The 27795-nt window shown below is 46.9% G+C and overlaps 1 protein-coding gene across 8 annotated transcripts; it reads left to right on the top strand.

Moving 5' to 3' along the window:
• LOC135577164 (mothers against decapentaplegic homolog 7-like) lies at positions 1 to 26594 on the top strand. 8 transcript variants are annotated; one of them, XM_065045006.1, is made up of 7 exons: positions 146 to 332; positions 441 to 659; positions 1091 to 1833; positions 2422 to 2475; positions 6975 to 7046; positions 17364 to 17413; positions 24744 to 26594. In XM_065045006.1, the coding sequence occupies exons 3-7, from the start codon at positions 1320 to 1322 to the stop codon at positions 25200 to 25202; spliced, it is 1149 nt and encodes a 382-aa protein (XP_064901078.1). In that variant the 5' UTR covers positions 146 to 332; positions 441 to 659; positions 1091 to 1319; the 3' UTR covers positions 25203 to 26594. The 8 variants fall into 8 exon arrangements, with proteins under 8 accessions (XP_064901072.1, XP_064901070.1, XP_064901073.1 ...); XM_065045005.1 differs by having other exon boundaries at positions 6972 to 7046; XM_065045000.1 differs by lacking the exons at positions 146 to 332; positions 17364 to 17413 and adding an exon at positions 1 to 133 and having other exon boundaries at positions 6972 to 7046.
• Positions 26595 to 27795: the final 1201 nt, after the last annotated feature.

Genomic DNA, 27795 nt, shown 5'->3' with positions numbered 1-27795 from the left:
GCGTGGTGGGCGCGGCCAAGCGCGTAAGCACCGCAAGCACCGCGTTTGCTAGCGGCTCCGCCGCCGGGATTCCCCCGCCGGAAGGGAAAGACGGGAGGTGCTGGTGCGGGGAGGCTCTTTGCAGCGAGCTGAGGTGGGGGGGGGGAGGAAAGGAGGAGGAGGGGAAGGAAGGCAGGCAAGAAGGAGGAGAGAGAAGGAAAAAAAAAAACAAAACAAAAAACGAGTGAGGCAGACGCGCCGGCAGCACGGAGAGGGTCGCCGCGGGCAGCTCCCGCACCCATGTAAACAGCGGCGGGAAGAGGCGGCGGTGACAGCGGCCCCGGCGCGGAGCGGTGCGGAGGGGCGGGCAGCCCGGCTTTTCCCCCCCCGGCAACACGCTGCTGGGGAAGGAGGGGACACAGCCCCACTTTTTCTTTTATTTTCTTTCTTTCTTTTCGTAGCAGCCGGATCAAGACTCCATGTGTGCGTGCGTGTGGATTAAAACCTTTGAGAAGAAGGAGGGAAAAAAAAAAACAACAAAAAAAACACAAAAGCAAACCAGACCTCAAACCCCGCATCAGGACGACCTGGGCTTTAAAAAGGGATACAACACTCTGGATGCGCTTGTTCTTCTCTTTTGTGACAGATGCTTAAACCGATTCCGACGTCCAAATCTTAGGGTTGGTGTTTGATTTAAAAAAAAAAAAAAATTCTTTTTATAGACATCATTTTGGCTTGCTTTTTTCTTTTTATCTTTTGATTCTGCCCTGCGTCGCATCAATCCCGTCTCCCCTTCAACCCGCCCTCCCCCCCTCCCCACAACCCCCCCTCCCCAGCACTGGCGGGTTGATGGAAGCTGCGGCCCCGGGGAGGCCGAGGATCCCCTGCGGCTCCAGCCGCGCTCCGTAGCCGCGCAGGACGACGCGGCGCCGGCAACCTCCACACGCCTCCCCCAGCGCGATGCGCCTCACACTATACCCAGCCTTTTGATTTTTTTTCTTTTTTGGGCAAAACCAGAGCGAGCAGCGGCTCCCCCCTCCCCCTTCCCCCCCCCCCTTTTTTTTTTTATTTATTTTTTTTTATTTTTTTTCTTGTTTGTTCTTTTTCGCAGCGGGCAGAGGCGCGAGCCGGCACAGCCCCCCGCGGGAGGCGGCGGGACCCGCGGCCCCCTAGCGCGGAGACTGGCGCATGCTACAGCCTGCCTCGGCCTCGCCGCCGCCTTTTCCCCGCCGCCCGCCGCCTGCTGCTGCCCGCCGCCGCCTCGTCTCAGCTCCCGGCCCCTTCATGCGCGGCGGACGACATGCCCGTTTTGTAGCCGGGTGCCCCTCCTCTCGTCCCGCATGTTCAGGACCAAACGCTCGGTGCTCGTTCGGCGGCTTTGGAGGAACCGTGCGCCCGGCGGCGAGGAGGAGGAGGAGGCGGCGGCGGGGGAACCCGGCGGCGGGGCGGCGGCGGCCGAGGCCCAGGCTCATGTTTGCGGCGGGGGGCGCGGGTGTTGCCCGGGCAAAGCGAACCGCGGTAGCCGGGCGTCCGCGGGCGCGGAGGCGGAACTGAAGGCACTGATCCACGCCGTGTTGAAGCGGTTGAAGGAGCGGCAGCTGGAAGGCTTGTTACACGCCGTGGAGTCCCGCGGTGGGGCGCGGACCCCCTGCCTGCTGCTGCCCGCCAAGGCCGACTCCCGCTTGGGCCAACACTGGTACCCGCTGCCGATGCTGCTCTGCAAGGTGTTCCGCTGGCCTGACCTCCGCCACTGCTCCGAAGTGAAGCGCTTACGTTGCTGTGAATCCTACGGCAAGGCTCACCCCGAGCTCGTCTGCTGCAACCCGCACCACCTCAGTCGGCTCTGTGAGCTAGGTAGGGCGGTTTGGGATGGAGGGATGGGGGTGCAGGGGATGGGGATACACGCGGTAGAGGTGCAGGGGATGGGGATGCAACACTCGGGGATGCGACTCCGCTCCATGCCCACTCAACTTTTAATTTTTTTCCCTGAGGGGGAAAAAGAGCAAGAAACGGAAATAAAAATTACAGTGTTTTCTGAATTTATTTTTTTTTATTTAGGGGAGGGGGTCAGATCCCCCAGCCCCGGGGACTCCGGCGCTGCCTCTCCGCCGTCCCCGCGCCGTACCGGGGGATTAGGGGCCGCCTGGCGCTGCCAGACCCGGCGCTGCCGCTGCTCCGGCGAGCCAAGGAGGCCCCGATCAGACAGCCCGAGCGGCAGATAGCAGGGAGACTGGCGCCAGACGGCCCCTTTTGTTTATCTGACAGCTAAATATCAAGGCAATCACCGCCTCGCTGCCCTGCCTCCAACCCCCAGAGCTAAGACAAACAGTTTTGCTAAAAGAATGCCACTGCTATCATAAGTTCCTATCTTTTTTCTTTTTCTTTTTTTTTTTTTTTTCTCATGGCTCTGCCTTTATTTTCTCTGTGCTTTTCTAATTCCAGAGTCTCCCCCTCCACCCTACTCCAGATATCCAATGGATTTTCTCAAACCAACTGGTAAGTGGACTTATTCAATGCAGACTGCAGATAAAAAAAAAAAAAAATAAAAAGGGAAAACAGTCCCTTTCTCAGGGGAAACATCTCCTGCCTTTGTCATGCTGTGATGCATTTTGCTTTTGGGCTGCTTGCATGCTTCTGTGCCTTCTGATATCCCTGGAACAATTAACATATAATTTATCTCAGACATTCTTTGCACAAAGTGTTATTTTAAAACTCTGGTAGGAGGGATTGCAATGCAGCACAGGCCTTTGCTGCTTGGAAAAGCCAGGAAGAACCATGGGCCCTGGTTTTAAATAGCAGAATACCCCTGCCCTTGTGTGAATTCATAGGAATTTAGGTTGGGATGCAGCACAGCTCTGGCCAGCATCTCCCTGATGGCTGGGCATCCCAAGGAGACTTGACAAATGGAGCTGGTCAAAATCTTTCTGTCTTTTAAGGGAGCCTAATCCCACCTTGTCAGGTTGAAAAAAAATAGGGAAGGGAGTTGAAAATTTGTTGGTTGTTTGTTTTTTTTTTTAGTACTGTTCTGCATGCCTGTTGCTTGTAATTGAATGTCAGGGTGCCAGAGGAGAAGCCCATTTGAGGCTGGCACCAGCTCTTTTGCGGTTGTCTACGTAAACTCCTGGTTGGCAGTGAGTTGGCTGGCTGGGAGATAAATTGGATTGGAGGAAGGAGGAGAGGTGGGGAGAATCAGAAACGGGGGGAGCTCAGGGCCGAGCAGCTCCTGGCTCCCCCAGGATTAGTGGATCTGGAGCGCTGGCTGGAGGATGGTGGTTGCTGTGGTCTGTGGTCGTGTCCCTTGGTCACAGTGGGCAGGAGGGACACAGTGGTACAGGTGGTACAGGGAGGTAAAGATAGATGTATTTCTGAAGACCAATATCAGGTTGTTGTTTTTTTTTTCTTTTTTTTTTTTTTTTTTTTTTTTTTTTTGCCAAAAGAGTAGTTTCTGTAAAATTGTTGCTCTTGAGTTTCTTGGAACTAGAAGAAACCCCAAACTTGAGGTCGCTTCAGACACATGGGGTCCCATTCTGCCCACTATTCTCTCAGAGGCTGGACTGTTGTTTTTCCCCTCTAAGAAACACTAATAAGTCTCTTTTAATGCCTTGTGGAAATAAGCAAAGCTTTTTAACAAACAAAGCATGAAATATTTTGCCTCAGCATTGAAAAACAGGAGATAAAGGCTCATGAATGAAAGAGGAACATGGGGAGGAGGTTCAGCATCACTAGCATGTGCTGGGATGCAGAAAGGCTGTTTCATAATAGACTCTGAGGGTTTGCTGCATCACAAAGTTTAATGGGTTTGGGTGAGATTGGCATCACTTTGACTGCATCCCTGCAGTGCTCCCCCAAAAGTTTATATTTCTTTGTTTTTTGCCTTTGCTTGCACCCGATGATGTTCCTGGCATGGAATGCAAAGGGGGTCGGAGTTGCAGGAGAGAAGGGTTAATGCTTGCCTTTGGTTTCCTGTAAGGATGTTAGGATAAATCTATTAGCAGGGTTTAAACATCCAATCTGCCTCTGCCAGGACCTCATTTTCAGTTAGCTGAGTGATATATTTATTCATTAGCAAGTGTTGACATAAGGTAGCAAAATGTGTGTAAACAGAAAAGCCACAGAACATGAATGTGCCATTTTGAAAAGAAAAGTTATTCCTATCAGCCAATAGGAAGTGAATAACGCTGCCCATCGGAAACGCAGAAACAACTGGGTTACTCACCAAAAAGTCCTCCTTTTTAAAAGAAAAATCCATTTGGCAGCTGAGCTCTGACTAATGGGGCCGTGACAGGCACCAGTGGAGCCTGGAAGTCTGTTGTTGCAGGTGGGTTTTGCAAGCTCAGGGCTTCTCAGCGTTTACTCTGCAGACGGACCGAGGATTTTACATCCCGGCATCCGTGCCATCTCCTGCAGCATTTGCCCAGCCCAGTGTTGAGGATTGTGTGCCATGAATGGAAGAGGGACAATAGGTGATGATGGGAAGGTGTGAAGTATTTTACCTGGTTGATGCACATGAGCCATCTTCTCCTCTGGGACCTTGGGTGGGAATGGTCCCTCATTTAGTCTTGGGCAACTGCATCTGCCAATGGAGCTGAGAACATGCGTCCAGCAGGAAACTTCTGCTTTTCCATCAAGCATGATAGTGGTCATAAAAATATTGAAGCATTTAGTGCAACGTCTTGTAAGTGCTTCATAGGGATGGACGGACAGGAATACCTGGACCAGCATGGGGTCTGGCAGTGGTCGCCAGTGCCCGTGATCATAGAATAGTTTGGGTTGAAGGGACCTTCAAAGCTCATCCAGTCCAACCCTTGCCATGAGCAGAGACATCTTCACCCAGCTCAGGTTGCTCAGAGCCCCATCCAGCCTGGCCTGGGATGTCTCCAGGATGGGGCATCTACCACCTCTCTGGGCAACCTGGGCCAGGAGTATGAAGAGTGCAAGAAACTCACTGAGATGTCGCTGCAGAGCTAAATGCCCTTGTGTGGCATCAACTTTCAGGGGAGTTGGAGGTTTGGCAGCTTCCAGGAACTTATTCGGTACCTTGCAAGGTTGGGCTGGTGGCCACCAGGAGTAACTGTATGTCTCTGTGATGGCTTTATGTTGTGAGAAGGCAGTTTTGGGAGGGGACTCACATGCTGTAAGCTTGGGTAGATCTCTGATCCTACGATCTCTCCAGTGCTGAAGATAAAATGAACCCAAGTATCCTCTGCTAGCGAGAGATCTGTGGGCAATGGGAAGAGTGTGAGGATGAAACCAGTATAGGGCAGGGAGCCCAGGAAGGTCCCACTTCTGGGTCTGTCCCATACCTGACCATGATGCTTGGTCTAGAGTTGAGGTGCATCAGCTCTGTGTCCTCTAAAGAGATGTTGGAGGGTAATTAATTGATGAAGGGAACTGGCTGTTGGATGGTGGGACATGAGAATGGAGCTGATGGTTTTGAAGGGCTTCTCTTTGGTGGACAGTGTGGATCAGGGTGGAGTGGTCCAGGTGTTCAGGGAGGTTCCAAATCTCCTTGTTCTCAGCTTCAGTGCAGAAATGCCAAATGGATTCAGAGTCAAACCGGAGCAGCGTTGCTCTAAGACCCATTTCTAGGGTGATGCATTTTAAGTCGGGATGGGATTTTCTCCCACTGATGTGCTAGCAGAGGACCTGGTCATGGATGATCCCAACATGGAAAAGGCAAATTATGTCCTTGATTTCACAGGGGCTCATCAAAGAGCTGTAACGGGGAGTGGATGGAGCCCAGTGCAGGGCAGAGTGGTCCAGCCTGCATTCAAAAAACATCTGTAGCCCAAGCACCTGAAGCCATCTCAGGGAAAGGGCATGAGGAATCTTCTGTCTGGGTTAGATAGAGTTAAATAAATGAAAAAGCATATTTCTTTAAAGCACAGAAAGCACAACAAGGCATTTAGAGAGTGTGTCATATACAGTATTTCACAAGTAAGTCCATTTCCTGTCTCCCCTATTGTTTTTGGTTTGATTAAGTATATCCTGTTAAACTGTATATTCCTGTTAGGGCTTCTACTTTACTCTGATAAAATGAGGCTATGCAGCCAGGCATTTCTTTTTCACTGGGATTTCAGGGGATGAAATCTGGGAAAATGACTTTATCAGTAGTGAGAAAATTACCTCTGCTCTCCTGGTGGTGGCCCTTGCTTTGAGATACAGCATGGTGTCATTAGGGAGCCCAAATTTGATGAAACCCAAAGTCCCCAGGAACCTGCTGAGGACCAGAAGGTTGTATGAATTTCATGGGTCTTCTCAGGCGTGGAGCGTCCTTGAGCTTTTTTTCCCCCCATGGTAGTGACCAAAAAGCTGGAGTTTGCCTGTAGGACCAGGGGATGGGTGTTGGCTCATGGGTGTTGTCACCTGGAAGAGCAAACTTGGGATGGGATGGTCCAAACCTTGAGCTGGAACATCTCCACGCGTCACGAGAACCCTCTGACGGGGCAGCCCATCCTACCCTGCCCTTGCCCTTTGGTGGTGGATGGAGGAGTAGATCCAGTTGCCCACCTGTCCCCGGAGGTGACAGCGGGGAACACGAATGTAGACCATTTGCCACAAAAGGGCAGCAATGAGACACTTCCCTTTCGGTTCCCATTTCAGTGACTTACAGGTGTTGACTAAGTTGGGTGCTTAAAGCCACAATTTAAGCATTTTTGGGAGCTCATTTACATCAGAATGACATGAACCCTGATCTCGGCTACTCAGTGACTTTTTTTACTTGGTGACTTGGCCAGAGAGGTGACAACCAGTCTATAATGTTTGCCGATCTATGATCAGCCTTGGCTGGTGATGAAGCACAATGTGCAGCCTTGATCGAGGTGACGAGTTAGGGTGGATGCTTCTTGACAAACTACTGTCTCTGCATGGACAATTAGTAATCGCTTCCTGCTAAACCCTTTGGAATGTGTGTTCTGCTCACAGCAATGCTGGGAGCCTGCAAAGAGTTGCCTATATACTGATTTTTTAATATTTTTTTTTTTTTTCTTCAGCAGATTGTCCAGACTCTGTGCCTTCCTCCACTGAAACAGGGGGAACTAATTGTCTAGCCCCTGGGGGGCTTTCAGGTAAGACATTTCTTGTTGCCCTTGATTTTGGCCATGGGTTGTGTTGACAGAGGGTCCTGACGGACAGTGAAGTGATGCTGGGGAGTTTTGGAGATGCGAGCAGTTGAGAGAGTCATGCTCGAAGGGGGAATTAGGTTTCATTTTGGTAGCAGCCACGTACCTCTCTTGCAGAGGATGTGTTGAAATCCCAGGTGAGGTTCTCCATCCCCAAAAGCCCATATTTTCTTCAAATTCCAGCTTTATGCTCCATTCATTTTCGGAGCAAGGTAGGAGTTGGGGAAGGCGTGTTGGGGAAGGTGAAGTGCTGTTGGCCACCCCTTCATTTGGATACATGGATTATTGGAGCAGGTGCGGTCGTGCTTTGTAGAAGGATTCAGTGTCAAGTTCTCCTTGACTTGATGGTGGTGGTATCTCTTGTCTCTGGGACGAGAGCCATGCTTGGCCTTTGCTCCTGGTAGGATAACCAACATCCCACATCTCATGCGTGAGGCTTGTGGTGCCCAGGGATGAAAGGCAACCCTGTTTTTTGCATAAGTTGTTGCTGAGGCAATTGGTCTTGATGATCCTTACTGGTCCCTTCCAACTTGAGATACTCTATGACTTTCCTTGTTTGCCCATTTGCCATCTCCTTCAGCCTCCAGGTGCCACTATGGGATGGGGGTACAGAGGATGGTCTCTCACCCCTCTTGTTTTTTTCATAGAATCATAGAATGGTTTGGTTTGGAAGAGGCCTTTAAAGGTCCTCTAGTCCAACTCCCAACACCTTTTCCAAGGTGTGACATCTCCAACACCTCGTCTCCTACCCCGGACCGCCCAACTCTGTGGCTGGGCTCTGTCTCTACCGGGATTAAAGTGTCTGAAACCATGTACCTGCATGTACTCGCCAATGTTTGAAGGTGCTTTCCTTTGTGCAGATGTCTCCTTGATTTGTGATTTATTCATCGCCCTGAAACTGGAATTTCAGAAATAGGTTGGCGTGCGCGTGCATCCGCCCTTGCGTCTCTCCAGGAATTGCATTTGGTGTGGATGTCTTTAAGTGAGCCTTGTTTGTTTTTCTTTGGGTGTAATATATACCCTGTCTGTTATTTGAGAGGGGAGCATATTGTTTGTTCAAAGGCCCTAATGAGAATTAATCAAATGAAAGGGGGAGAGGGAACAGAGAAACTTGTCCCTGCCTTTTTTACTTTGTTTGTTTGTTTGTTTGTTTTGTTTTTTTGGTTTTTTGTTGTTTTTTTTTTTTCTGTAGCTGTAGGGAAGAAAGAAAAAAGAGACTTTAAAGTAGAAAAAAGACAAGAAGCAAACCAACACAATAAGGATGTTGTTATCTCTTTTTTTTCTTTTTTTTTCCTCCTGAAATGCACCCGTTGTGGAGGGGAGGAGAGAGTTCAGTTCCACAGTATACCACATGAAATAAGCAGAGGAAGTACTCGCTTCTTAAAAGGGGGCTTTTCTGTAAGGTTTCAGCCTATTGATAACATCTTGTCTGGCTGCTCCCCTCCTGAAGGGAAGGGAGGGTGGGAGGTGGGGGCTTGAACTGCAGGAAATAACGCAGCCTTCCAAAGGGCCATGGGAAGGGGAGCCCCAGCTCCCCATAGAGCCTCCTCCTCCCCAAAAAAAAGCACGTTCCCCCTTGACAATTCCTTTTTTTCCCCCTATTTTATTATATTTGTATTATTTCATCACATGTGCTTGTTTTTGGTCTTCATTATCAAAGGTTTCCCCCCCCCAAGCATAGAAACAGAACCTTTTTACGATCATTAACCGCTCTTATTTTTTTTTCCTCCCCAAATGTAATTGTAGCCTTTAGTTTAACGAGGAGCTGATAGGAGAGTTGACTCATGAAGGGGATACGGTTAGCTACCCAAGCCCTGAAACAAAGCCAAACGCCTCCACATGAAAGAGCATTTGTTTTGAATTTGCTCTGATTTACTGGCATGTCCCTTCCACACGCAGAAGTGCAGCCCTGAAAATTCCCAACTGGAGAGACCCAGTCGAGAAAGGAAAATAAGTGCACTTTGCAGCACTCCTCCAAAGCTTTCTTCTTCTTTTTTTCCACCCCCTTGCATATTTTAGTTAGCAGAAGAGTGTATTTGAAGGTGGTTTTAATGAGTTATTGGCAGGGTACATTGGGGAGAGCTTCAGTTTGGTCTTACCTAAGTTTGGGCAGATGGCGATGGGTGATGCTGGGTAGAGATTCCAGCATCCATCATCACTGAGGCTGAGGAATAAGACATCATGGGTGGTGGTGGTGGGTTCCTGTAGCACCGTGGGCTTTGGCCACCAGTGGATGCTGGTGTAGTGGTGGTCAAAGCCAGCAGATCCACGCTAATGTCTGGAAGCTGGAAGGGCAGGATTTAGTGCGGCAGATCAGTCTCAACACCGAGAATTTGGGAACAGGGACAACCTGGGGTTTCACAGCCGTTCTGGCAGGAAAACTGCATGGGGGGGTTGAGAAGATGAAAGTTTCTGTTCCCTTTCCTGGCTCAGGAATGAAATATTGGGTAGTCTTTGACGCTGTGCTGGTGTCCTCATCCCTCCCCAGCTGATGCACCTCTCGCTCCCCCCGAGGTGTTGGCTCTCGATTCCTTATTCTTGCCTTTATTTATTTTCTTATATCTTTATTTTTATTGGTGGTCACTCTGTGGGTAGGTCAGGCCTCCTCACTCACAGTGATGGTTGTACTCAGGTACTACCAGTCCAGATCCTTTATGTCCTTGATGTGGTTGAAGAAGAAAGCAAAAATATCCCATTGGAAACAAAAATAATTTCCATAAATAGGAGACAGAAGGTGTTTTTTCCTGTATTTTGAGCTGACTCGTTCCCAGCAGATGTGTTCGGTTATGACTCTTCTTTCAAACAAGCAAAGTCATGCTTGGGGAGCCTGGAGGTGGCCAACTTCTGGTCCAGTGGCATCTGATGGGTGGCAACTGATGGGTATGACTGTGCTCTGAGGGTAGGAATGTGCTGATGGTGCTTGATGGTGTTGGTACTGGGTCTCCATGGGATGTTCTCCACCCAACCCTGGACATATCTCTCTTGATGTGGGGCTGGTGGCTCTCAGCTGATGTAGAAGGTTGTGGTGCCCATGGTGGGCGAGAAGGTGACTCTCCTGCAGAACAGGTGAACAGTGCTGGATCTGCTGGCAGAGTTAAGTTCTTCAAGAAGCCCAGAGCTGGCCATCACAGAGGGAAAGCGAGATAAACTGGCTTGTGTCCTCGCCACCTCTGCTGCTTTTTTATTTATTCATAAAATATCAAAACCTGAGAGTTTACCCAGATTTCAACCTGATCCTGTTGACTTGCCCTGACTTTGGAACCACCCCAGGGTCTCCTGGAGCAAGTGAATGTTGAGTGATGGTGCTTGGTGGGCACTGGACCAAGGGTTGAAGCTGGGAGACCCACAAGGCTCTTCAGGAGCAAGCACAACCTCAGTTTCCCCCTCCCAACCCCTCTGTACCAAAAAAAAAATGGGAAGAGACCTCTAGAAGCTGGAGAAGCATCAGCATCACTCCCTGCCCCAGGGGTGGGACCTCATCTGGTTTAAGGGACCTCTTGGCTGAGTGACAATTCATTCTGAAATCGTGGGCAGGCCAGGAATGTTTCACTATGTCTCTGATCCCCGCTGGTATCTGCTTGCTGGAGAAGCAGCACCTTGTCCAAATCTGGAGCTATTTGCCCCCAAAGCAGCTCCCCCCCATGTAAACAGGATCCTGCATGGTTTCTCCAGCAAAGTTCTCCCTGTGTTTTCCCATTCCCCCCCCGGCTCTTTCCACCTCCCTCTCATACAGAGTTTACAACCTCCTGTGAAATACCTTTATTTACAAATTGGCATCCTATTATAATCTGAAATCGAGACATCTTCCTGTGAAACTAGGATTGTATATTTGTCCCAGGGATAAACAGTTGCTTGGGATATTTCTTTTTTTTTTTTTTTTTTTTAAAGTCACTTATTCTTGGTTTATTTTTGAGCATATGTCCTTTTAATATATATTTTTTATTTACTTTGAGCACCAAACGGCCTTGCACCCCTTCCTTCCCAGCCTTATTGCAGACGCCACCACCTTGCTAAAAAAACAGTCCCCTCCTGGAAAGGACAAGGTTATCAGGGGTTAACACCAAGATGACAGCACTGGAGCCTCTAGAGCAGAGCAGGCTGCCTGCCAGACTAGGAGCCTCCCCACTCGCCTCACACATCATCTGACCGTGGCCAGTGGGGAGGAGGGAGCCGGCACTTGGCACCAACCCTGGGACTCTTGGCTTGGCCACCCACTCTGGCTCCTTTGACCCTGTGGGGTTTTTTTGTTGTTGGTGTTTTTTTTGTTGTTTTTTTTTTTTTGTTTGGGGTTTTTTTGTGTGTTGGTTTTTTTTTTTTGTTGTTGTTGTTGTGTGTTTTTTTTGTTGTTTTAAGGGGGATCTCAACCTGTGGGGACCCCCCCTCTTCAGGGATAACCCCTATGCTGCTGGGGCATCCTTCCCCCAGCTCCTGGCTTTTAGCTAATTAAAATCCCCTCAAAGCAAATAAGACCTGTTTAATTATTATTTTTAAGTGATCTAGAGCCTTTGCTAGTTACTCTTCTAGGATGAGTTTTTAAAAAAAAATGATGGCAGAGATGCTCCCCCCATTAAATGTTCCAATCCATCCATGTACAGGTCCATTACATTCATTTTTTTCTGTGTGCAGCTGGATTTTCCCAACCAAACAGTGCCTTGAGAGCAGTTGACAATAAAGTGCAGAAGATGACCCCGTTACCAGCAAGTCCTTCATGGTGGGGACCATGATGGGTATCACATGGGTTTTATCCCACTTTTTAGGGCAGAATGAGGACAAAAAGGTGAATTTTGGAAGTTCAACATCAATTTGAACCACACTCCACTGGCCAAAAAGATGTCCCGACGAGCGCCAGCAACTTGATCGTTGGGGACATTTAAAACTCGTTGGGACACAAACACTTGTAGCGGAGCAGCAGCGGGCTGGCAGGGATGTAGGTCGCATCTTTTCCATCCCCGCCGTCTTGCCAGCGGGTATTGCTTACGCTGGAAGAACCAGTAACATTAACCAGTAACATTAACCACACGTGTTTCCCTGCTGCCGGCTGGGGGGGAGATGCCCATTTCCACTGCCAATGCCGTAAATCACCGTGCTGGGTTAAAACAGGGTACACCCCATTTTAGGGTGCGCAGGGGAAAAAAATAGGGTGTGCGGAGGCTTCTCTGGCTCTAAGCGGGTGTTTTATCAGGGTGGTGGGGTGGGTGGCTGGGGGTGCCATCCCCACCGCTGTCCCCAGCCAGTGTGAATGACCCAGGCCATGGCCTGGCTGCCTGCCGACTGTCACAAAGGAGCTTCCTTTCCAGTTTATTTTCAGCGCCAAGATATTATTAACCACTCAGGCACAGTCTCTTGTTCTAACTACCCTGGCTTTTTTTTTTTTTTTTTTCTTTCTCTTAAATTGCTTTGTTTTCATCCGTGAGACTGCCGGTTTGGCTCCGGTGCCACTGGGAGTACCAGCCATGTCATGGATGCTGTTGAGGAACAGGGAGGGTACGAGGGGCCTGATCCTGCGCGGGGTTGGGGACGGGGAGGGGAAGGAGCTCAGTGTCTTGTAGGATTTCCGCCCACTGGCTTTGGATTAGCCCCTTTTTATTATTTATTTTTTAAATTATTAATTTTTTTTTATTTTTAATCATATTTTGATAAAAGCATCATCTTGGGTGTTGCCGGCTGCCTCTTCTTTTGCAGTTTTTAATTTTATTTTAGTTTAGTTATTTATATTATTGTTTTTTTCCTTTTCCTCTTCCCCTCTTCTCCTCTTCTTTCTCTTCTTCTTTTCTTCTTCTTCTTCTTCCTCCTCTTCTTCTCTCCTCCTTCTCCTTTGCCTTCTCTCCTTTTCTCTCCTTTTATTTTCTTTATTTTCTTTTACTTTTTCTAATGCAAGAAAAGAGCTTTTCTGGGCAAGCATTGCAGGTATTTTCCATCCCCATCCAGGGAAGGGTGGGGGCTCGCATCCCCCATGCACGGACCCACTGTAGGAGCCACCCTTGGGGGGGGTCTTGGCCGATGGGCTCAAGTCTTTGGGGTCAAAAAGCTTTTACTGGAGGGTTTTGTGCTGTTGGGGGTTTCTAACAGACGGCACTTTTCTCCCCTTTTTAATTTTATTTTTTTTTCTTTTTCCCCTGTTTTTTTTTTTCCCTCCCCTCTCTTGGGTAGCCATTTAAATATGTGAGGATAACTTTCACCCTGTTAATTAACAGGAAACATTGGGACATGACAGGAAATTACATCAGTCTTTTTATGAGGAAAGAGCCAAGAAAAAAAAAAATACAAGAAAACATAGTTACTAGCGAAAGGAAAGAAAGTGCCGGGGGAGGTGGAGAAAGAAAAGGAAGAAAAACCCCATCCCATGGGCCCCGCTTTTCCGAGGGAGGCTGCTCCAGTACTTCTATTTTTATTATGTTGAAAAATATTTGACTAGCAGGGTCACCTTTGCTTGAGTGTGACACTCGAGCTTCCCGAGGAATTTTTTTTTTTTTAACTTTTTTTTTTAATGCCTTTTCTCAGCTTCCTTCCCCAAACTGTGAGACCTAGGAAGCTCTTGGCTGGGAGACTAATTTTGGTTTGGCTGCTCAGCCCTTCAAATTGGTCCACACCCAGCATCATTATCTTGGTTTTAACTTGCAAGGGGAAAAGAAAGAGGAAAAAAAAAAAAAATAAACACCCCATAAGAGCTGGCTCAGCCCTTCTCTACCCATTTAACCTCGCTGCATAAAAAAACCTCCTGGTTTCAGCTGGATTGTGCCAGCAATGCCGAAGCACCAGGGGAGGTTGCAGGAGGTTCTGGTGATGGTCTCAGTGATGTTCTTCCATGTGCAGTGGTGGGCACCTAGCTCTGTGGTCTTTCATCTTCCTCTGTTGAGGATGAAGTAAGATGCCCGTTGGGCTGCTGGCTTTTGGTGAACTGTCTGTGCGCTGAAGTCCTGGCTCCCGTGGGCTTTCCCAGCTTTTCCCTGAATACCTGGGCAGGTGGCAAAGCAGATTTCTCCATTAAATGAATTAACTCAGAACTGCTCAGCCTTCAGAGCATTGTTGCAAATATGTGCCTGTATGTGTCTGCAATAAGTGAGGCTATGAACTGTTTTATATATATATATATATATATATATTTAGGTTGAATATATATAGGTTGCATATATATTGAGTTATGTATTGTATATGTAGGTTGAACGCATCCAGCATAGTCATTATATATTCATTATATTTGATCTATTTGATACAATGAATATATAATGAATGTTGAGTGTATTCAACCTATATATATATAGGTTGATAAAAACCTCACATACTTGGAGAAACTCGGGTGTTGGGAAGGTAGGGAAAGTTCAAACATCCTTCACTTTTACAAGTTGGCGCTGTATTCGGTGATTTTTGGTGATGAAAACTGATGGGTTGAATTTATAGATGCTAAAAATTGCTGGGCATCACCACAGAGGAGGAACTCCCATCATGGTGGGTGATGCAAAATAATATCGGAGAGGTTGTGTGGCTGTTTGTGTGTTGGGTTCCAGGTGAGGTTTTGAGTGGAAAAGCAGGGAAAACAGCAAAAAAGTCCCCCCACGTGGGACAGCTGCTGATGGCTGAGCTCTGGCAGCACCTTCCAGGGCAGAACAGATGGAGTAAATAACTCCATAAAATCATCTTTCGAGCAGGAATCAAATAGCAGCAGTTTTATTTGGAAAAGGAGTCGGGAGCCTGAAGTTACATCACTGCGTTTGAACTGATGAATTCATTTTCTTTGAAAGCCGAGCTGAGACTTTTTAGCTCATTATAAGGAACAAACCCATAAATCTTCATGCGCTGAGGCCCGTAGTTTTCCTGTTCTTTGTCACAGCCAAGCATGGAAAATGTATCTTGGGCATCAAGAGCATGAAGACTTGACTCACCTGAGATGTTGCACCAAGGTTATTTTCTAGAGTATGGTACTGGGTGCTGAGCCCCAAATCCCCTTGGTGATGTCCAAATCTGGGTTTTGTCCCCACAGAAGGGTGTTGCTGGGTCTTGGTGATTGCCAAATCTGGATTTTGCCCCATGGGACGATGCTGCTGGGTCACAGTGATGCCACCCTGGCTGTGGCACTGTCCCCGCCTGGGCATGGACACTGCTGCTACCACTAAAAATGGGGTGGGATGAGCATAAGGGGCGTTTTTTTTTATGTGTGTTTGTTGTTGTTGTTGTTGTTTTGTTTTTTTTCCTTTTTTAAATCCGGGTGCTGCTAACCTGCTCTGTTTTATAACCTGCCCCGTTTTATAGCCTGAGGCAAACCTCTGCCAGCCTCCGTCTGTGAAAGTGGGGTGCCAACTCCGCCAGAGCGCCGGGAGGGTTAATTACTTAATGAATGTAATATTCTCTATAATTGCGAAGCGTTATTAATCCAGAGCAAAGTGAGAGGCAAGGAGGGGAGGGGCGTCTGCATGGCCGGGCTTGTGAACTCCATCCGAACGTTGTCCGTCTGTCTGTCCCTTGCCTGCCCCGCTGCCTGAGGAAGGGCTGATGCTGTCTGTACGTCGGTCTGTCCGTCCCTGGGCGGTGACCCTGCCTTGTACATGAGTGCGTTTTGCCGCCTGCTCTTAGGAATAGGCGATTAGATTATGAAGGCAGACAGAAGTAATGATTAACTTTTTCAGTCTGCATGCTGTCTCCAGTCTGGCGCTGGGTGTTTTTTTTCCCCCTAAGTAGGCCCTGGCTCCGTGTCGACAGGGTATTAGGTTGTAAAGAAAGCCAGGAGGAATGAAGGCAAGGGAGGGAGGGGAAAGAGAGGGAAGGGGGAGACATTTCCATCGGATCCGGGGATGGAATTTATTGGCAGGAATGCAGTAAATGAGTAAATGCTCTAAATGCCAGCCCAGCTAAACAGTTCTCATAATTGCTACGGAGAGGGGCACAACAGGTGTGAAAAGGACTTTTGTTCCAACTCTGCTTTTTCCATGGGTTTACATCCCTGCGAGGGATGCTGCTCTGGGAAAGGGAGCTGGGGGATCATCTTTTTTTTTTTTTTTTTTTTTTAGGGGTGGGAAACACATATTTATGTCTTTTTTTCAGTCTTTGGGGAGAATTCTAGGTCGGTGTGCTGTGAGGAGAGGCTTTTTTTTTTCATTATTGAAATGAGAGAGGCAGCAATGCTGTGTGTGTGCGTGGAATGCAGTTGGGGGGGAAAAAATCCTAACACACATCTGGGTATTAGGTATCTGTTTGGAAATCCTAGACCACTCTGCTTCACTTTTTATTAAGGACTTTACAGGGTTTTTAACATGTTGTCAGCAGAGAGCTGCGGCTTTCCTGGGGGTCTGCCCTCCCCGAGGCATTGCCAGGTACCAGGTGACCCCCCCGCTTCCTTGCAACAGCAGAGCTTTATTTTTAATTGCAAAAGCGTTTTAAGGTCTTCATCCTCTAAAACTGAGCTCGGCGGCTGTGTTGAGGGGGCTGTGACCCTGGGGATGGTGTGGCCCGGTGGCCTCTGGTGGCTTCAGCGTCTGTGTGGGTGGCTTATCCTTGGGCTGGAAGGGTGATGGGCAAGGATGTTGTCGTGGGAGCCTCCAGAACAACCCAAGCCGGGAGAGATATTTTGGCAAGCTCATCCTCAGGTCTGATTTGCATGGTTGTTAAGTCAGGAACCTTTTGTGTGCTGGTTTCTCCTTCTCAGAAGGTTTCTGGTGGAGATCTGGGTTGGGTATGGGTGGAGAAGAGGTGTGTCTTGGTAGTTGCGGAGGATGAAGCATGGACGTGTTTGCTCATCTCCCGGAGCTGGGGCTGGTACTGACCTTGAGTCACTTGATGGTCTCATGGCAGCATCTTATGAACTCTGGCTTGAGGTTCTTGTGTTTTCCAGAGGAGCCTCTTGGCTGATTGTAATAAAAATGTGATTATTTTGGGTTGCTATCAAGGCAGGGGAGGAGATTGAAGGGTGCACGGGGCTGTGGAGCATCCTGCAACACCTCAAACAAGTCCTTCCAGGATATAGAATCACAGAAGCATAGAATGGATTGGGTTGAAGGGACCTTCCCAGCTCACCCAGTCCAACCCCTGCCAGGAGCAGGGGCATCTTCACCCAGATCAGGTTGCTCAGAGCCCCGTCCAGCCTGGCCTGGGATGTCTCCAGGGATGGGGCATCTACCACCTCTCTGGGCAGCCTGGGCCAGGCTCTCACCACCCTCAGGGGCAACAATTTCTTCCTCATGTCCAGCCTGAATTTCCCTTCCTTTAAAACCATCACCCCTTGTCCTATCGCAACAGGCCCTGCTGAAAAGTCTGTCCCCATCTCTCTTACAGGCCCCTTTTTAGCGCTGAAAGGCCACACAGGAGAACAGCAATGGGAACACGTGAGCAAAAATAAGATTTCTGGGGGTTTTCCACATGGATCTACATGTCTTCATGCCTATATGGGTGGCCTGGGAGGGGGTCTTAAAATCCCCATGGGTGCTGGCAGCACCCTCTGGAAGGGTCTCCCCTCTGGAACGATCTCTGTGTCCCACCCTGTGTTGGGTTGGAGCTTGGGGAAGGGTTTCCTGTCCTACTGCTTTTTGAAATAAGGGAAAAAGTTTTCCCACACCTTTGAGGGGTGCAGCAGGAGAGGCAGATAAAGAAGGTTCTTTAAATTAAAACTTCAAAAAATAATTAGACTGACTGTATACTAAACAAAAGCAAAGAGGCCCCATTTACTGTAAATATTATTAATGGATTTGGCTGGTTTCTTCGCATCCCCACCCTTCCTCTAAGGCTTTTTCTCTTGAGCTGAGTCGAAATTCAGCCTTCAGACAGCACGGTACTCTATAATTTGCATGGCTGATGAGGCCTGAAGCCTGGTACGGAGGAAACTGGAGTCAGCTGGCTCCTCTCTAACCGCTGCAGACAGGCAGACAGAAATTTTTGGTGTGCGCCTGCATTTTTTTTTCTTCCCCCTTGTAGCTGCAGCTTTGCTTGACTTTTAAAGAAAATGGGCACAAAAAAAAAGGTTCTTCTCAAGTCATTTTTAGCCATGGTAATTGATTAATCACCGTAATTAGACAATAGCGGTGACTAATAGGATGTTTATTAATCAAATTTCAGGTTTGGTGGACTCTATGAACTCAGCAGTTTCACTTTGGTTCTTTCTTTGGCATCTTTTGATGCAGGGGACATGGGGGAGCTGGGCTTTCTTCATACCTATATATTGATCACCTTATATTTTTCAAGCTTGGACATGTCTCCTGGGCCAGCCTTGATGTTTGCTATACTGGTGCTCACTCTTATAACAACATACTTGCAGGGATCCTTTCCTGGTTTTTCTTACTTTTGTGTCTCATCCCTGAATTAACCCTCAATGGTCAGGCCTTGGGTTCCAGGTTGGGAGAAGGTTGACTCAAGGTGCCACCAAGTTGGGGTGGGAACCTCAGGGGATGTCATCTATACCCACCATCTACTCAACCTCATTTTTGTCCTGCTTTCACAAGAGGGTTTCCCAGCCCTGGTGAAGGTCATGGAAGTCCTTGGTTGGGTCATCAGGGGACTGAGCAGAACATTCCTAAGCTCATAGGTTGCCACTAACGAGTCTGAACCTAAAGCCCTAGTTACAAAAATCGGGAAACCCCAGACTCCTTCCCCTGATGACTTCTGTGTCTTTCATCCTCTGTGTCCCCATCAGACTCACAAGGTTTCAAATCTCTTGGCAGCCCTTAGAACTGAAATCTTGGGGGAAAACTCAGATGGAGATTTATTTTCATACAGGGTTGACTTATTTTGCTAGGAGCAAGGACCATTTAAGCGATTGGGTGGGCAACTTGTTAATAAATTAAAGCCTACAATGACTACTGTATATGTTGAGTAGTAAGAGCTGCCTAATTAGGCATAGACACAAATTTATGGTCTAGCCTTTCGATCTGCAGATTAAGGACTCCGTAAGTACCTACTGACACGATGGGCTGTAATGGCTCCTAAAGAGATGTGATGGTCTATCGTGTTAATAATCCACAGATTAAGGGCTCCCTAAGTATGTGTTGATGTGACTGACTGTCCCAGCTCTTTGGGGGCTCTTGTGTTGGCGTGGTGGAGGGACCCCAGGGGCCACCTTGGGTGGTGGCATCCCTGCAGTAGATCAGGGCTTATTTTCTCTGCAAACAACAGGATCTTTAACACATGACCATCCTCTAAGTTAGCCTTTCAGAAATCATCCCAGCCATCAAAATCAGGGGTGGGTGAGGAAGTCAAAGCTGTCTAGCCCTTGTGTGCAAGGAGACCTAAAAGGTTTGGGGCAAACATTGCCGTGGGTGGTGTCTCCAGCCTGCCCACAAACTCCATTAAAGGCACAAAGACCCTTTTCTGCATGCAGGATATATCCTTTTATTGGGATTTCTTTTTTTTTTTTTTTTTTTTACTTTGCTTTTTTGCAAAGCATACCTGGAAATCTGGCTTTGAAGGATTTTTCTTGTGTTTTTTTTGTTTGTTTGTTTGTTCCCCCACGCAAGTAGCCTGTAAATCATCTGAGAGACTAGAAAGGAAGTATGATTTCCCTTTTTGGTGCCTGTTTTTCTTTGCTTGGATGAGCTGTGTGGTTGCATGTCATGCTCGGTGTTCTCCTCACCTTGTTTGGGGGTGTGTTTTTCCTGAGATCCTGCAAAAACAACACTGACTGGTTAACATGAAGGGCAAAATTGCAACTGGAGTGCCCCGAGCTGCTCTGAGGACCCTCAAGAAGAGCATGCAAAAACCCATAAAAAGTTCCAGGGTTTGTGTCTCCATCTCTTCCATCTCAATGAGCAGAAGATGGGGGGCTTGCAAATGCTGCTTAAGGTCAGCCAGGAGAGATTACTGGGCACGAGACGTGCTGAGCTTGGTCTCAGCCTTGTCCCTGGCCAGATGACACATTGTGCTGACACCAGGCCAGCCAATTTATTTTTTTTTTTTTGTTAAGCACAGATGCCTTCCATGAGTTCATCTGCTCATTGGTGGTGCCCACATTGCTTGTTTTCCAGCAGGAAGCTGCCTCCTGAGAAGCTGAGCAGGGATCTCACCACCCCTCTGGGCCTCCTTGCTGCCCCAGGAGCTCATGGGTCCTGGTCCTTCTAGGAAAGGTCCATAAGACCAATCTCCTTTAGGTGCTATGATTTCTTGGTGGACATCTATACAAATGTTTCTGTTGCCTTTACCCATTTGTGTTCGGTTATCAGTCGTGTGCGCAACGTGTCAACCTCCACAAGAGGCCTGGATGAAGGTATCACAAAACCTGAGCAACCTGATCTGGGTGAAGATGTCCCTGCTCATGGCAGGGGGATTGGACTAGATGACTTTTAAAGGTCTCTTCCAACCTAAACCATTCTGTGAAAATGAGACCCTTGTTAGCAGTTCAGGGTAGATGATACCATGGTGAATATTGCATCCAGGTTGTTTGGTGGGAAATCCAGCCCCAGGGATCGCAGAGGAATGAGGAAGAGGAGGGAGAAGTTTAGGAAGAGCATGAGAAGATGCCTTGTGTCAACACTACACTTAAAAAAATAAATATATATCTAAAACCAAGCAAAAAAATATGTAGTTTGAAACACTTCTACAGCTGGATAATTTAATTTACATCTAATCCTAATATCATTGAGGAAAGATCCAATTACAGGCATTTAAAAACCTAATCAGGGACACAGTTGTACTCCCATTTTCAGCGAGGAGTTGTTATTATTGCAGATATCAGTGACAATTTCTATAGCTCTTGACTTGATCAGATGGGAATAGTCCCGGCAGGTGAGATCGCTCCATGTGTGCTAAACTTGCTGTTTTCTTTAGAGGTCGGTTGATTACAGGAAAACCTTTAGCTGTGTCAAAACAAAACAACGAAAAACAAAAGATCCCCAGCCCCCCTTCCCTCAGTGTTCATGAACTTGGCACCGGCACAAGGCTGAGATCCAAAATCCAGCTGAGAGCTGCATTTTCTTTTTTAATTTTTATTTTTAAAATTCTATTTTGCCAGAATGTGTCGATTCTTCCTTTTTCCTCCCAAGCTCCTAATAAAACTGCTGGAGTTCAGAAAGAAAAAGTACAGATGATATGGTTTCATCATCCTAAAAGTGTTCATGTGTCGAGGAGAAAAGCCACACCAGAAATTTTCCGCCGCTTCCAAGCAATGTGGGATGCGAGTCCTCTTACCATGGCTTGGGCGTGGAGACATTATTGATAAATTTGGGTGTTTTCTGTGGTGTGAATATCCCATATCCACCTTTATCCAGACCTCCTTGGTTTCAGAAGCTTTTAATTTTGGGGGGGTTGTTGCTCTGGTGTTGCATCCTCCAGAATTTCTGTGTGGATGTAGCATCTTCTTCAGCATCCCTCCCCAGCGCAGGATGATGCCCTGAGCCCTTGGGTACCAAGTGCACACCCAAAGACAGAGAAATCCTGGCTTTCGTGGCCTTTTATTGAACAATTTTGGGCAGGAGTCGATATTTGGGAAGGTCAAGGCAGGTGGTGGAAAACTTCACAGTATCCGAGGCTGGTTGGTGTGTTGGGAAGTTTTGGGGATAATGCTTTTGAGGAGTGCGCCAGTAAAAGCCTCAGGAAAATTCAGGAGGGTGTGAAAAATATGGAAAAAAATCAGTTTTCCACTGGGAATGTGATACTAAATAATGTGGTTGTGCTGGGACATTGCTGGTGATGAAACATCAGCACCAAATTAAAAAAAAAAAAATGTTACCCCAAAAAATTAAGGTTTAAAAATCTTGCCTTAATTTCTCCACTTCATGCAGAAATGTGCTCTGCTTCGAATGGCCTTTCTCTGTAGCCCCAACTATAAGTGATCAATATGACTAATTCTCTAAATTCCTGAGGGCGGACTCGCTTTATTTTCAGTTATTTATATATATTTTTTTCACAATAGGCTTGTACAACACACTGGGGGGAGCCTGATGGAGCCCCTAGGTGGCCTGTAATGCAAACCATGGAAAATACTAATAAATCAGTGATAGCAACAAATGGAGGAATGCTTAATAATGAAATAATAGCGCGGATGTTTGTAGCATTAAACATTATAATTATTTGCTGGAATATGGGAATGCTCACAGTTTGCTGGGAGTTTTCCAGGTATTTAGAAAGGAATATATTTGCTCAGAGGAGCTCGTAAAAACAAGGCTTTTTAAACTAAAAACAAGAATCCCACAGTGTTTTCTGGGCTGTCGCACATGAGGACACATTGCAGGTGATGTGGCTGCAAATTCCCTGGGATCTGTTTTTTTTTTGTGTGGAATGGGAGACAGGACTGGGATGGTGGGTATGGATGAACCTGGTGGGGCGTTTTGGGGCAAAATTCACTTATTTGCTTCATTTGCCCACCAAAAAAAAAGTGCCTTTTGAGGAAAAAAGTCTCCATCACTGTAGGAAGCATCTCTGTGTCATTTTTTCCTTCTGTCCTGCAAACTCCTCTCCCACCTCCGCCGCCCCAGTGATGCCACCAGCTTTTCCTCCCCCTTTTCATGGCTGATGCCAAAATCAGGGATGCAAGTGGGACCTTGGGGTCCCAAAACTGTGAAAAGCGGCTTCGGTGGCGGCTAGCGTGGAGACCCAATCCTGTTATCCGAGCTCAGCCCCTGATATTCTCTTGGCTTTTTGACTAGAAATCCAGTCAACAGCTGAATTCCGTGAATGGAAGATGCTCTGGCATATTTATACTGTGTGCTGGCATTGACTTCTTAAAAAAAAATATATATATCCCACATTACCTAAGACTTGTCCTTGAAGTCTGGTCACCCCATGTAATTGAAAAACCTAGTGGGGAATTCATTCATGAACTTTCAGCCCTCTATAAAGGTCTGTTCATTCATAGCCGAGGCAGTTGTTTTTTTTATTTTTTTTTCAATGCGCTGGCAATTAAATAACTCTTTGTAAGCAGCAATGAGCTGCTTGTTAAGTGGTCTTCACTAATGCAAGCGCAAAAATCAGGTGAAAAAGTTTTTCTTTTTCCCTCCTGCTAAAAGGGGGGCTTTTGTGTTAAAATAAATAAAAAACTATAGGAATTTCAGCAGGGTTCAATGGATCTTGCTCCAAAATTCCCTTAATTACTGTAAAACAAAATGCGAGAAGCTCTGAGCATCGCTGGCAGGCTATTGATGAGGAGTGTGCAAGATGGGGATGGATCCAGGAGCATCCCCCCAAAATTCCTCTGTCTCATGGGGTGGGAGAAACATCACCCCAGGGGTGTTTCTTGCCCTGTTGGGTGCATCCTTGGGTGGGGGACACCCCATTTGGGTTAAGGGAGAGGCAACTCAAGTTGACGCCCCCCCTCGGTCCCTCGCATGGTACCAGATTTCAGCAGGATATAAAATTATCCACAAAAAAAAGCACTGAAAAAGGGAAGTGGAAGGATAAACTGGGGCACATCCCGATGGATCCCACTCCCCTGCCACCAGGACCCCCATCCCCAGTTTCAACTGAGAGCGAGGGTCTCTAGTTTTGGGGCAGACACAGTCAGGCTCATTTTTAGTAGCTGCCTTCAGAAACTGGAGAAAATATTTTCCTCTCTGTCATAGAAATGAGGAAATGAAAAGTGTGTTGCCGGGTTGTTTTTTTTTTTAATTTTATTTTTTATTTTTAAAAGCACAGTGCGGGGCTTGAAACACAACTCGGAGATGGGAGAAAAAAATGCCTGGTCTGGGGAAACTGGCTTATTAATAGCAAAAATTATAGAAAAAAGAGCATGCCGCTGCCATTGCTTATGTCGAGGGGGTTAGGGGACTGCTAAGGAGAGTTTTGGGGTGCTGGGTCACCCACTGTCCCCCGTCCCATAGCTTTATTTCGGTAGCTTTCACTAACTCACATTCACAGCTTTTTTTTAATATATATATTTTTTTTTTAATACAATTATAGAGATGAATAGTTCCCAGGTCTTAACATGCCTACGGAGGCTAGAAGGAATTACCCGCTGAGCAGTGCAGGGATCGTCTGTCAGGAAAAGGGGCTTTTTCACATTTCTCAGCCTCCCCCCTTGCTTTTTTCTCTTATGTTGTATCCTTGCTGCTTGCACAGAGTAGCTACAGGCCAGGGAGTTGAAAGAAGGGCTACGGGACAAATTATTGGGGTTTTTTTAGGCCATGAGTTAATGAGTGTGAGATTTCTGGTCCCTACCCTGCCACCATCTACCGGTGCTTTCTGCAGGTCGGGGCTTCATCCAACATCTCCATGGGGCAATGAAGACCCCCATGGACTAGAGTTGGTGAGTCCTTGTCCCCTCTGGTCCCATGGGTGACCTTCAATGTGCTTTTCTTAGCAGCACCTCGTTTTTTTTCAACATCCGCGCACAGTAGATCCGTCGTTCGGTAGGTGCAAATAAGGGGATTTAGGGTGTTTGGTCTTGCTGGATGCAGTTGGCTGGAGCATCTTGTCTCTCCTGTTGGCACTGAAGGTGGTTCTAGTGATGGTTTGGGCGTTGCGGTGCCACTGGTGGGTCTGAAGCCACTTCTGAAGGTGGATCTGGTCATTTAGGACCTGTAACTCCAACCAGAGCTGAAGCAGCACAGGAATCCCCCAAACCTGGGTCAACTTAAATGGTGTTTGTGGTGACCTTAACACATGGCTTTTGGAAAAGGTGGATGTGCTATGGGCATTGGTGTGTGCATGGAGAGCATCATGAAGCATTGTGTCACTTTTGGGTCATATTACCCCTTCTTGGTGCTCAATTTCTCCTTTTTTTCTCCCGTTCTGTAGATTCCCAAGTTCTTCAGGAGCCAGGGGATCAGTCACAATGGTGCGTGGTGGCATACTGGGAAGAGAAGACGCGCGTGGGTCGGCTGTACTCTGTCCAAGAGCCCTCCCTGGATATCTTCTATGATCTACCTCAGGGGAATGGTTTCTGCCTCGGACAGCTCAACTCGGACAACAAAAGCCAACTGGTGCAGAAAGTCCGTAGCAAGATTGGCTATGGCATCCAGCTCACCAAGGAAGTGGATGGCGTGTGGGTGTACAACCGCAGCAGTTACCCCATCTTTATCAAGTCGGCCACACTGGACAACCCCGATTCTAGGACGTTGCTGGTTCACAAAGTGTTCCCAGGTTTTTCCATCAAGGCTTTTGACTATGAGAAGGCATACAGCTTGCAGAGACCCAACGACCATGAGTTCATGCAGCAACCATGGACTGGATTTACTGTTCAGATCAGCTTTGTGAAAGGCTGGGGCCAGTGCTATACGAGACAGTTTATCAGCAGTTGCCCATGCTGGTTGGAGGTTATTTTTAATAATCGATGACTCGAGACAGAGTGGACTCATGACATTTATACTACTTTGCTGCTGCTATTTCCTTCTGAGTGCTTGCTTTTCATGCAAACTTTTTTGTTTGTTTGCTTTTTCCCCCTCTCTGTTTTGAGAAATAGCTTATGGAAATAATTTTTTTTTTTTTTTTGCCTTGGGTATTTGGATAAATACCTCTATTTTTTCAGAAGTGTGAATGACCAATAACTCAGAAGGGTGAGAGAAGGGAGCGGGGGGGATGGATTGCAAGTGAATTATTTTGCGCCTCTGAAAGGTTTATTCTATGCAATCGGTGGATTCGGAAGCCACTCGCTGTATGTTACAGCTCCTTCTTTTGGATAGAACAACAAGATACCTGTATTTTTTATGCACCGCTGTCCTCTTGCCACCAGCTGTCCCTGGTGACAGTGACAGCGAGACCCTTTCCTCAGCGGTGCCATCCCCACATTGCTGCTGAAGGATGGTGCAAAACATTCCCAATCAGGTCTTTAGCCCCCCTTTTAATTTTTTTTTTTTTCTTGTTGCTGGGTTCACGTCTTGTCTCTGTGTTCATCCTTCCACTGCTTTTTTTTTTTTTTTTTAATGGTCATGGATTGATGCAAGGGGAGAAAACAACGGTGGAGAAACCTCGCACACGGCCCATGCTTTATAATTTGAGCTGAGATGCAAAGCGACAGAAGCTTAAGCCTTAAAAAAACAAAACAAAGCAAAACAAATGGGAAAACAAAAGAAAAAAATTGTTCATGATAGTTGGTCTGTTGTAATCTGCTTAGTTCAGGTTATCCCGGTACCATCCTATCTGGAAATGCTGTTGTGCTTTCATTTCTTCTTGAATTCATACACAAGTATGATACTTTTACACTGTTCTTAGCTCAATGAGCATGTTTAGACCTTAACATAAGCTATTTTTCTAAATATAAAGGTTTATGAACAAGAGAGCATTCTCATTGGAACTTTAGCATTGTAGTGCTTTGGAAATACACACACAAAAAAGGACTCCTTAAAAAAAACCCTGAGATTTATTAAAGAAAAAATGTATTTTATGTTATATATAAATATATTATTACTTGTAAATATAAAGATGTTTTATAAGCATCATTATTTATGTATTGTGCAATGTGTATAAATGAGAAAAAAAATAAGATGCACTTTGCTTTAATATAAATGCAAATAACAAATGCCAAAATAAAAAAAAAAGAACACGAGATTGGTGGGTTTTTCTATGGGTGTTATCATCCAGATGAATGTTTTTTCTAAAAGAGTTTATGTTCCATTCAAAAACTAAAAATGTACACTTGATCCCAGGCTGTGCCAAATGGCTTTTTTAGTGGCGGGGATGCCGCAGGCAGGTGGTGGGACCACTCTGGCATGGGTAGCCAGACTTTGTCCTGTCCTTCCCCCTTCATCTCCCATCCCCCTGGAAATAAAAGGTTATTTTTTTTTTCCCTTTTGCCCCTTTAACCCTGCCTTCAGGTGTTCACATGTGTCACATCCTGCTTGCACGTGTCCTCTGCCAGGGAGAAGGTCCCTGTTCTTGTCTTTTGTGGAGAGGAACCTTGAGTGGAAACCACCAGAATCCTGGAGACTGAAAGATTTGGAGAAGTAGAAGGTCTGGATGGGTTTGTAAGCTCCCTCCCTGCCATAGCACCTGGAATGTGACTTCCAGCCTCTGCTGTCCTTCACGTGGTTGATGGTCATAGTGGTAGATCAACCTTTTTGAGCATCTGGACCAACTGGCTCAAAGTTGTACCCTACTATTCAACGGAGATGTGCCCAATACAGAGGGATTTCTTGAGATAAGGCATTTGGTTTGCTCTGCATTGACTGTACCTTTAGTTGGATTTATGTCACTGAGCCCATGAACCAACTTCAAAGTGGCTTTTGCTCATGCGTGAGGTTTGCATAGGAGTTTCAATTTCCAGGGTCTGGCCTCTCGTCCTTCTGGTGGGAGTTGTCATCAAAGGCTGAGCGCATGATGGACGCACCCACCCTGTCTTGCTTGATGTGCACTAAGAACCACCTGAATGGCAGATGTTGGAACAGTCATCTACATGACAATTTGGCTTGTTTCCATTCTACACTAGCAGACTTGAAATATCCAATAATCATGTCATACCTTCTCCGTGGTCCAGTGGCCAAGCTAGCATTGATGGCTTGCACTAGATTCTCAATGAAGAGTGTTCCCACATGTGTCTTCCACACCCACCCAGGTAACGCACCATCAAAGGCCCAGCAGGATAAAGCAGGAAATTTCATCGCAAAACCAGCTTTTTACTCCTCTGAGCTTCTGTAGCATTTATCTGCAGGATTGTACAGGCAGTAGAGACCTGGGGTTAGAAAGATGCTTCCAAGTCTAGGAGCCATCAGATTGATGTTCTATGAGGTACATACCATATCCTGGTACTTAAAGCCCTGACCTAAATTGTAGCATAGATGACATCGTCCCTTGAATTGAGATTTGGGTTCTTGTCCCTGTTCATCGGTCCATGAGGTGTGATTTAACTTTGTTG

This window comes from Columba livia, chromosome W (assembly GCF_036013475.1).
Source record: "Columba livia isolate bColLiv1 breed racing homer chromosome W, bColLiv1.pat.W.v2, whole genome shotgun sequence".
Lineage (NCBI taxonomy): Eukaryota > Metazoa > Chordata > Aves > Columbiformes > Columbidae > Columba > Columba livia.
The sequence above is the reverse complement of the archived record's forward strand: the minus strand, read 5'-3'. Positions and strand labels throughout refer to the sequence as shown.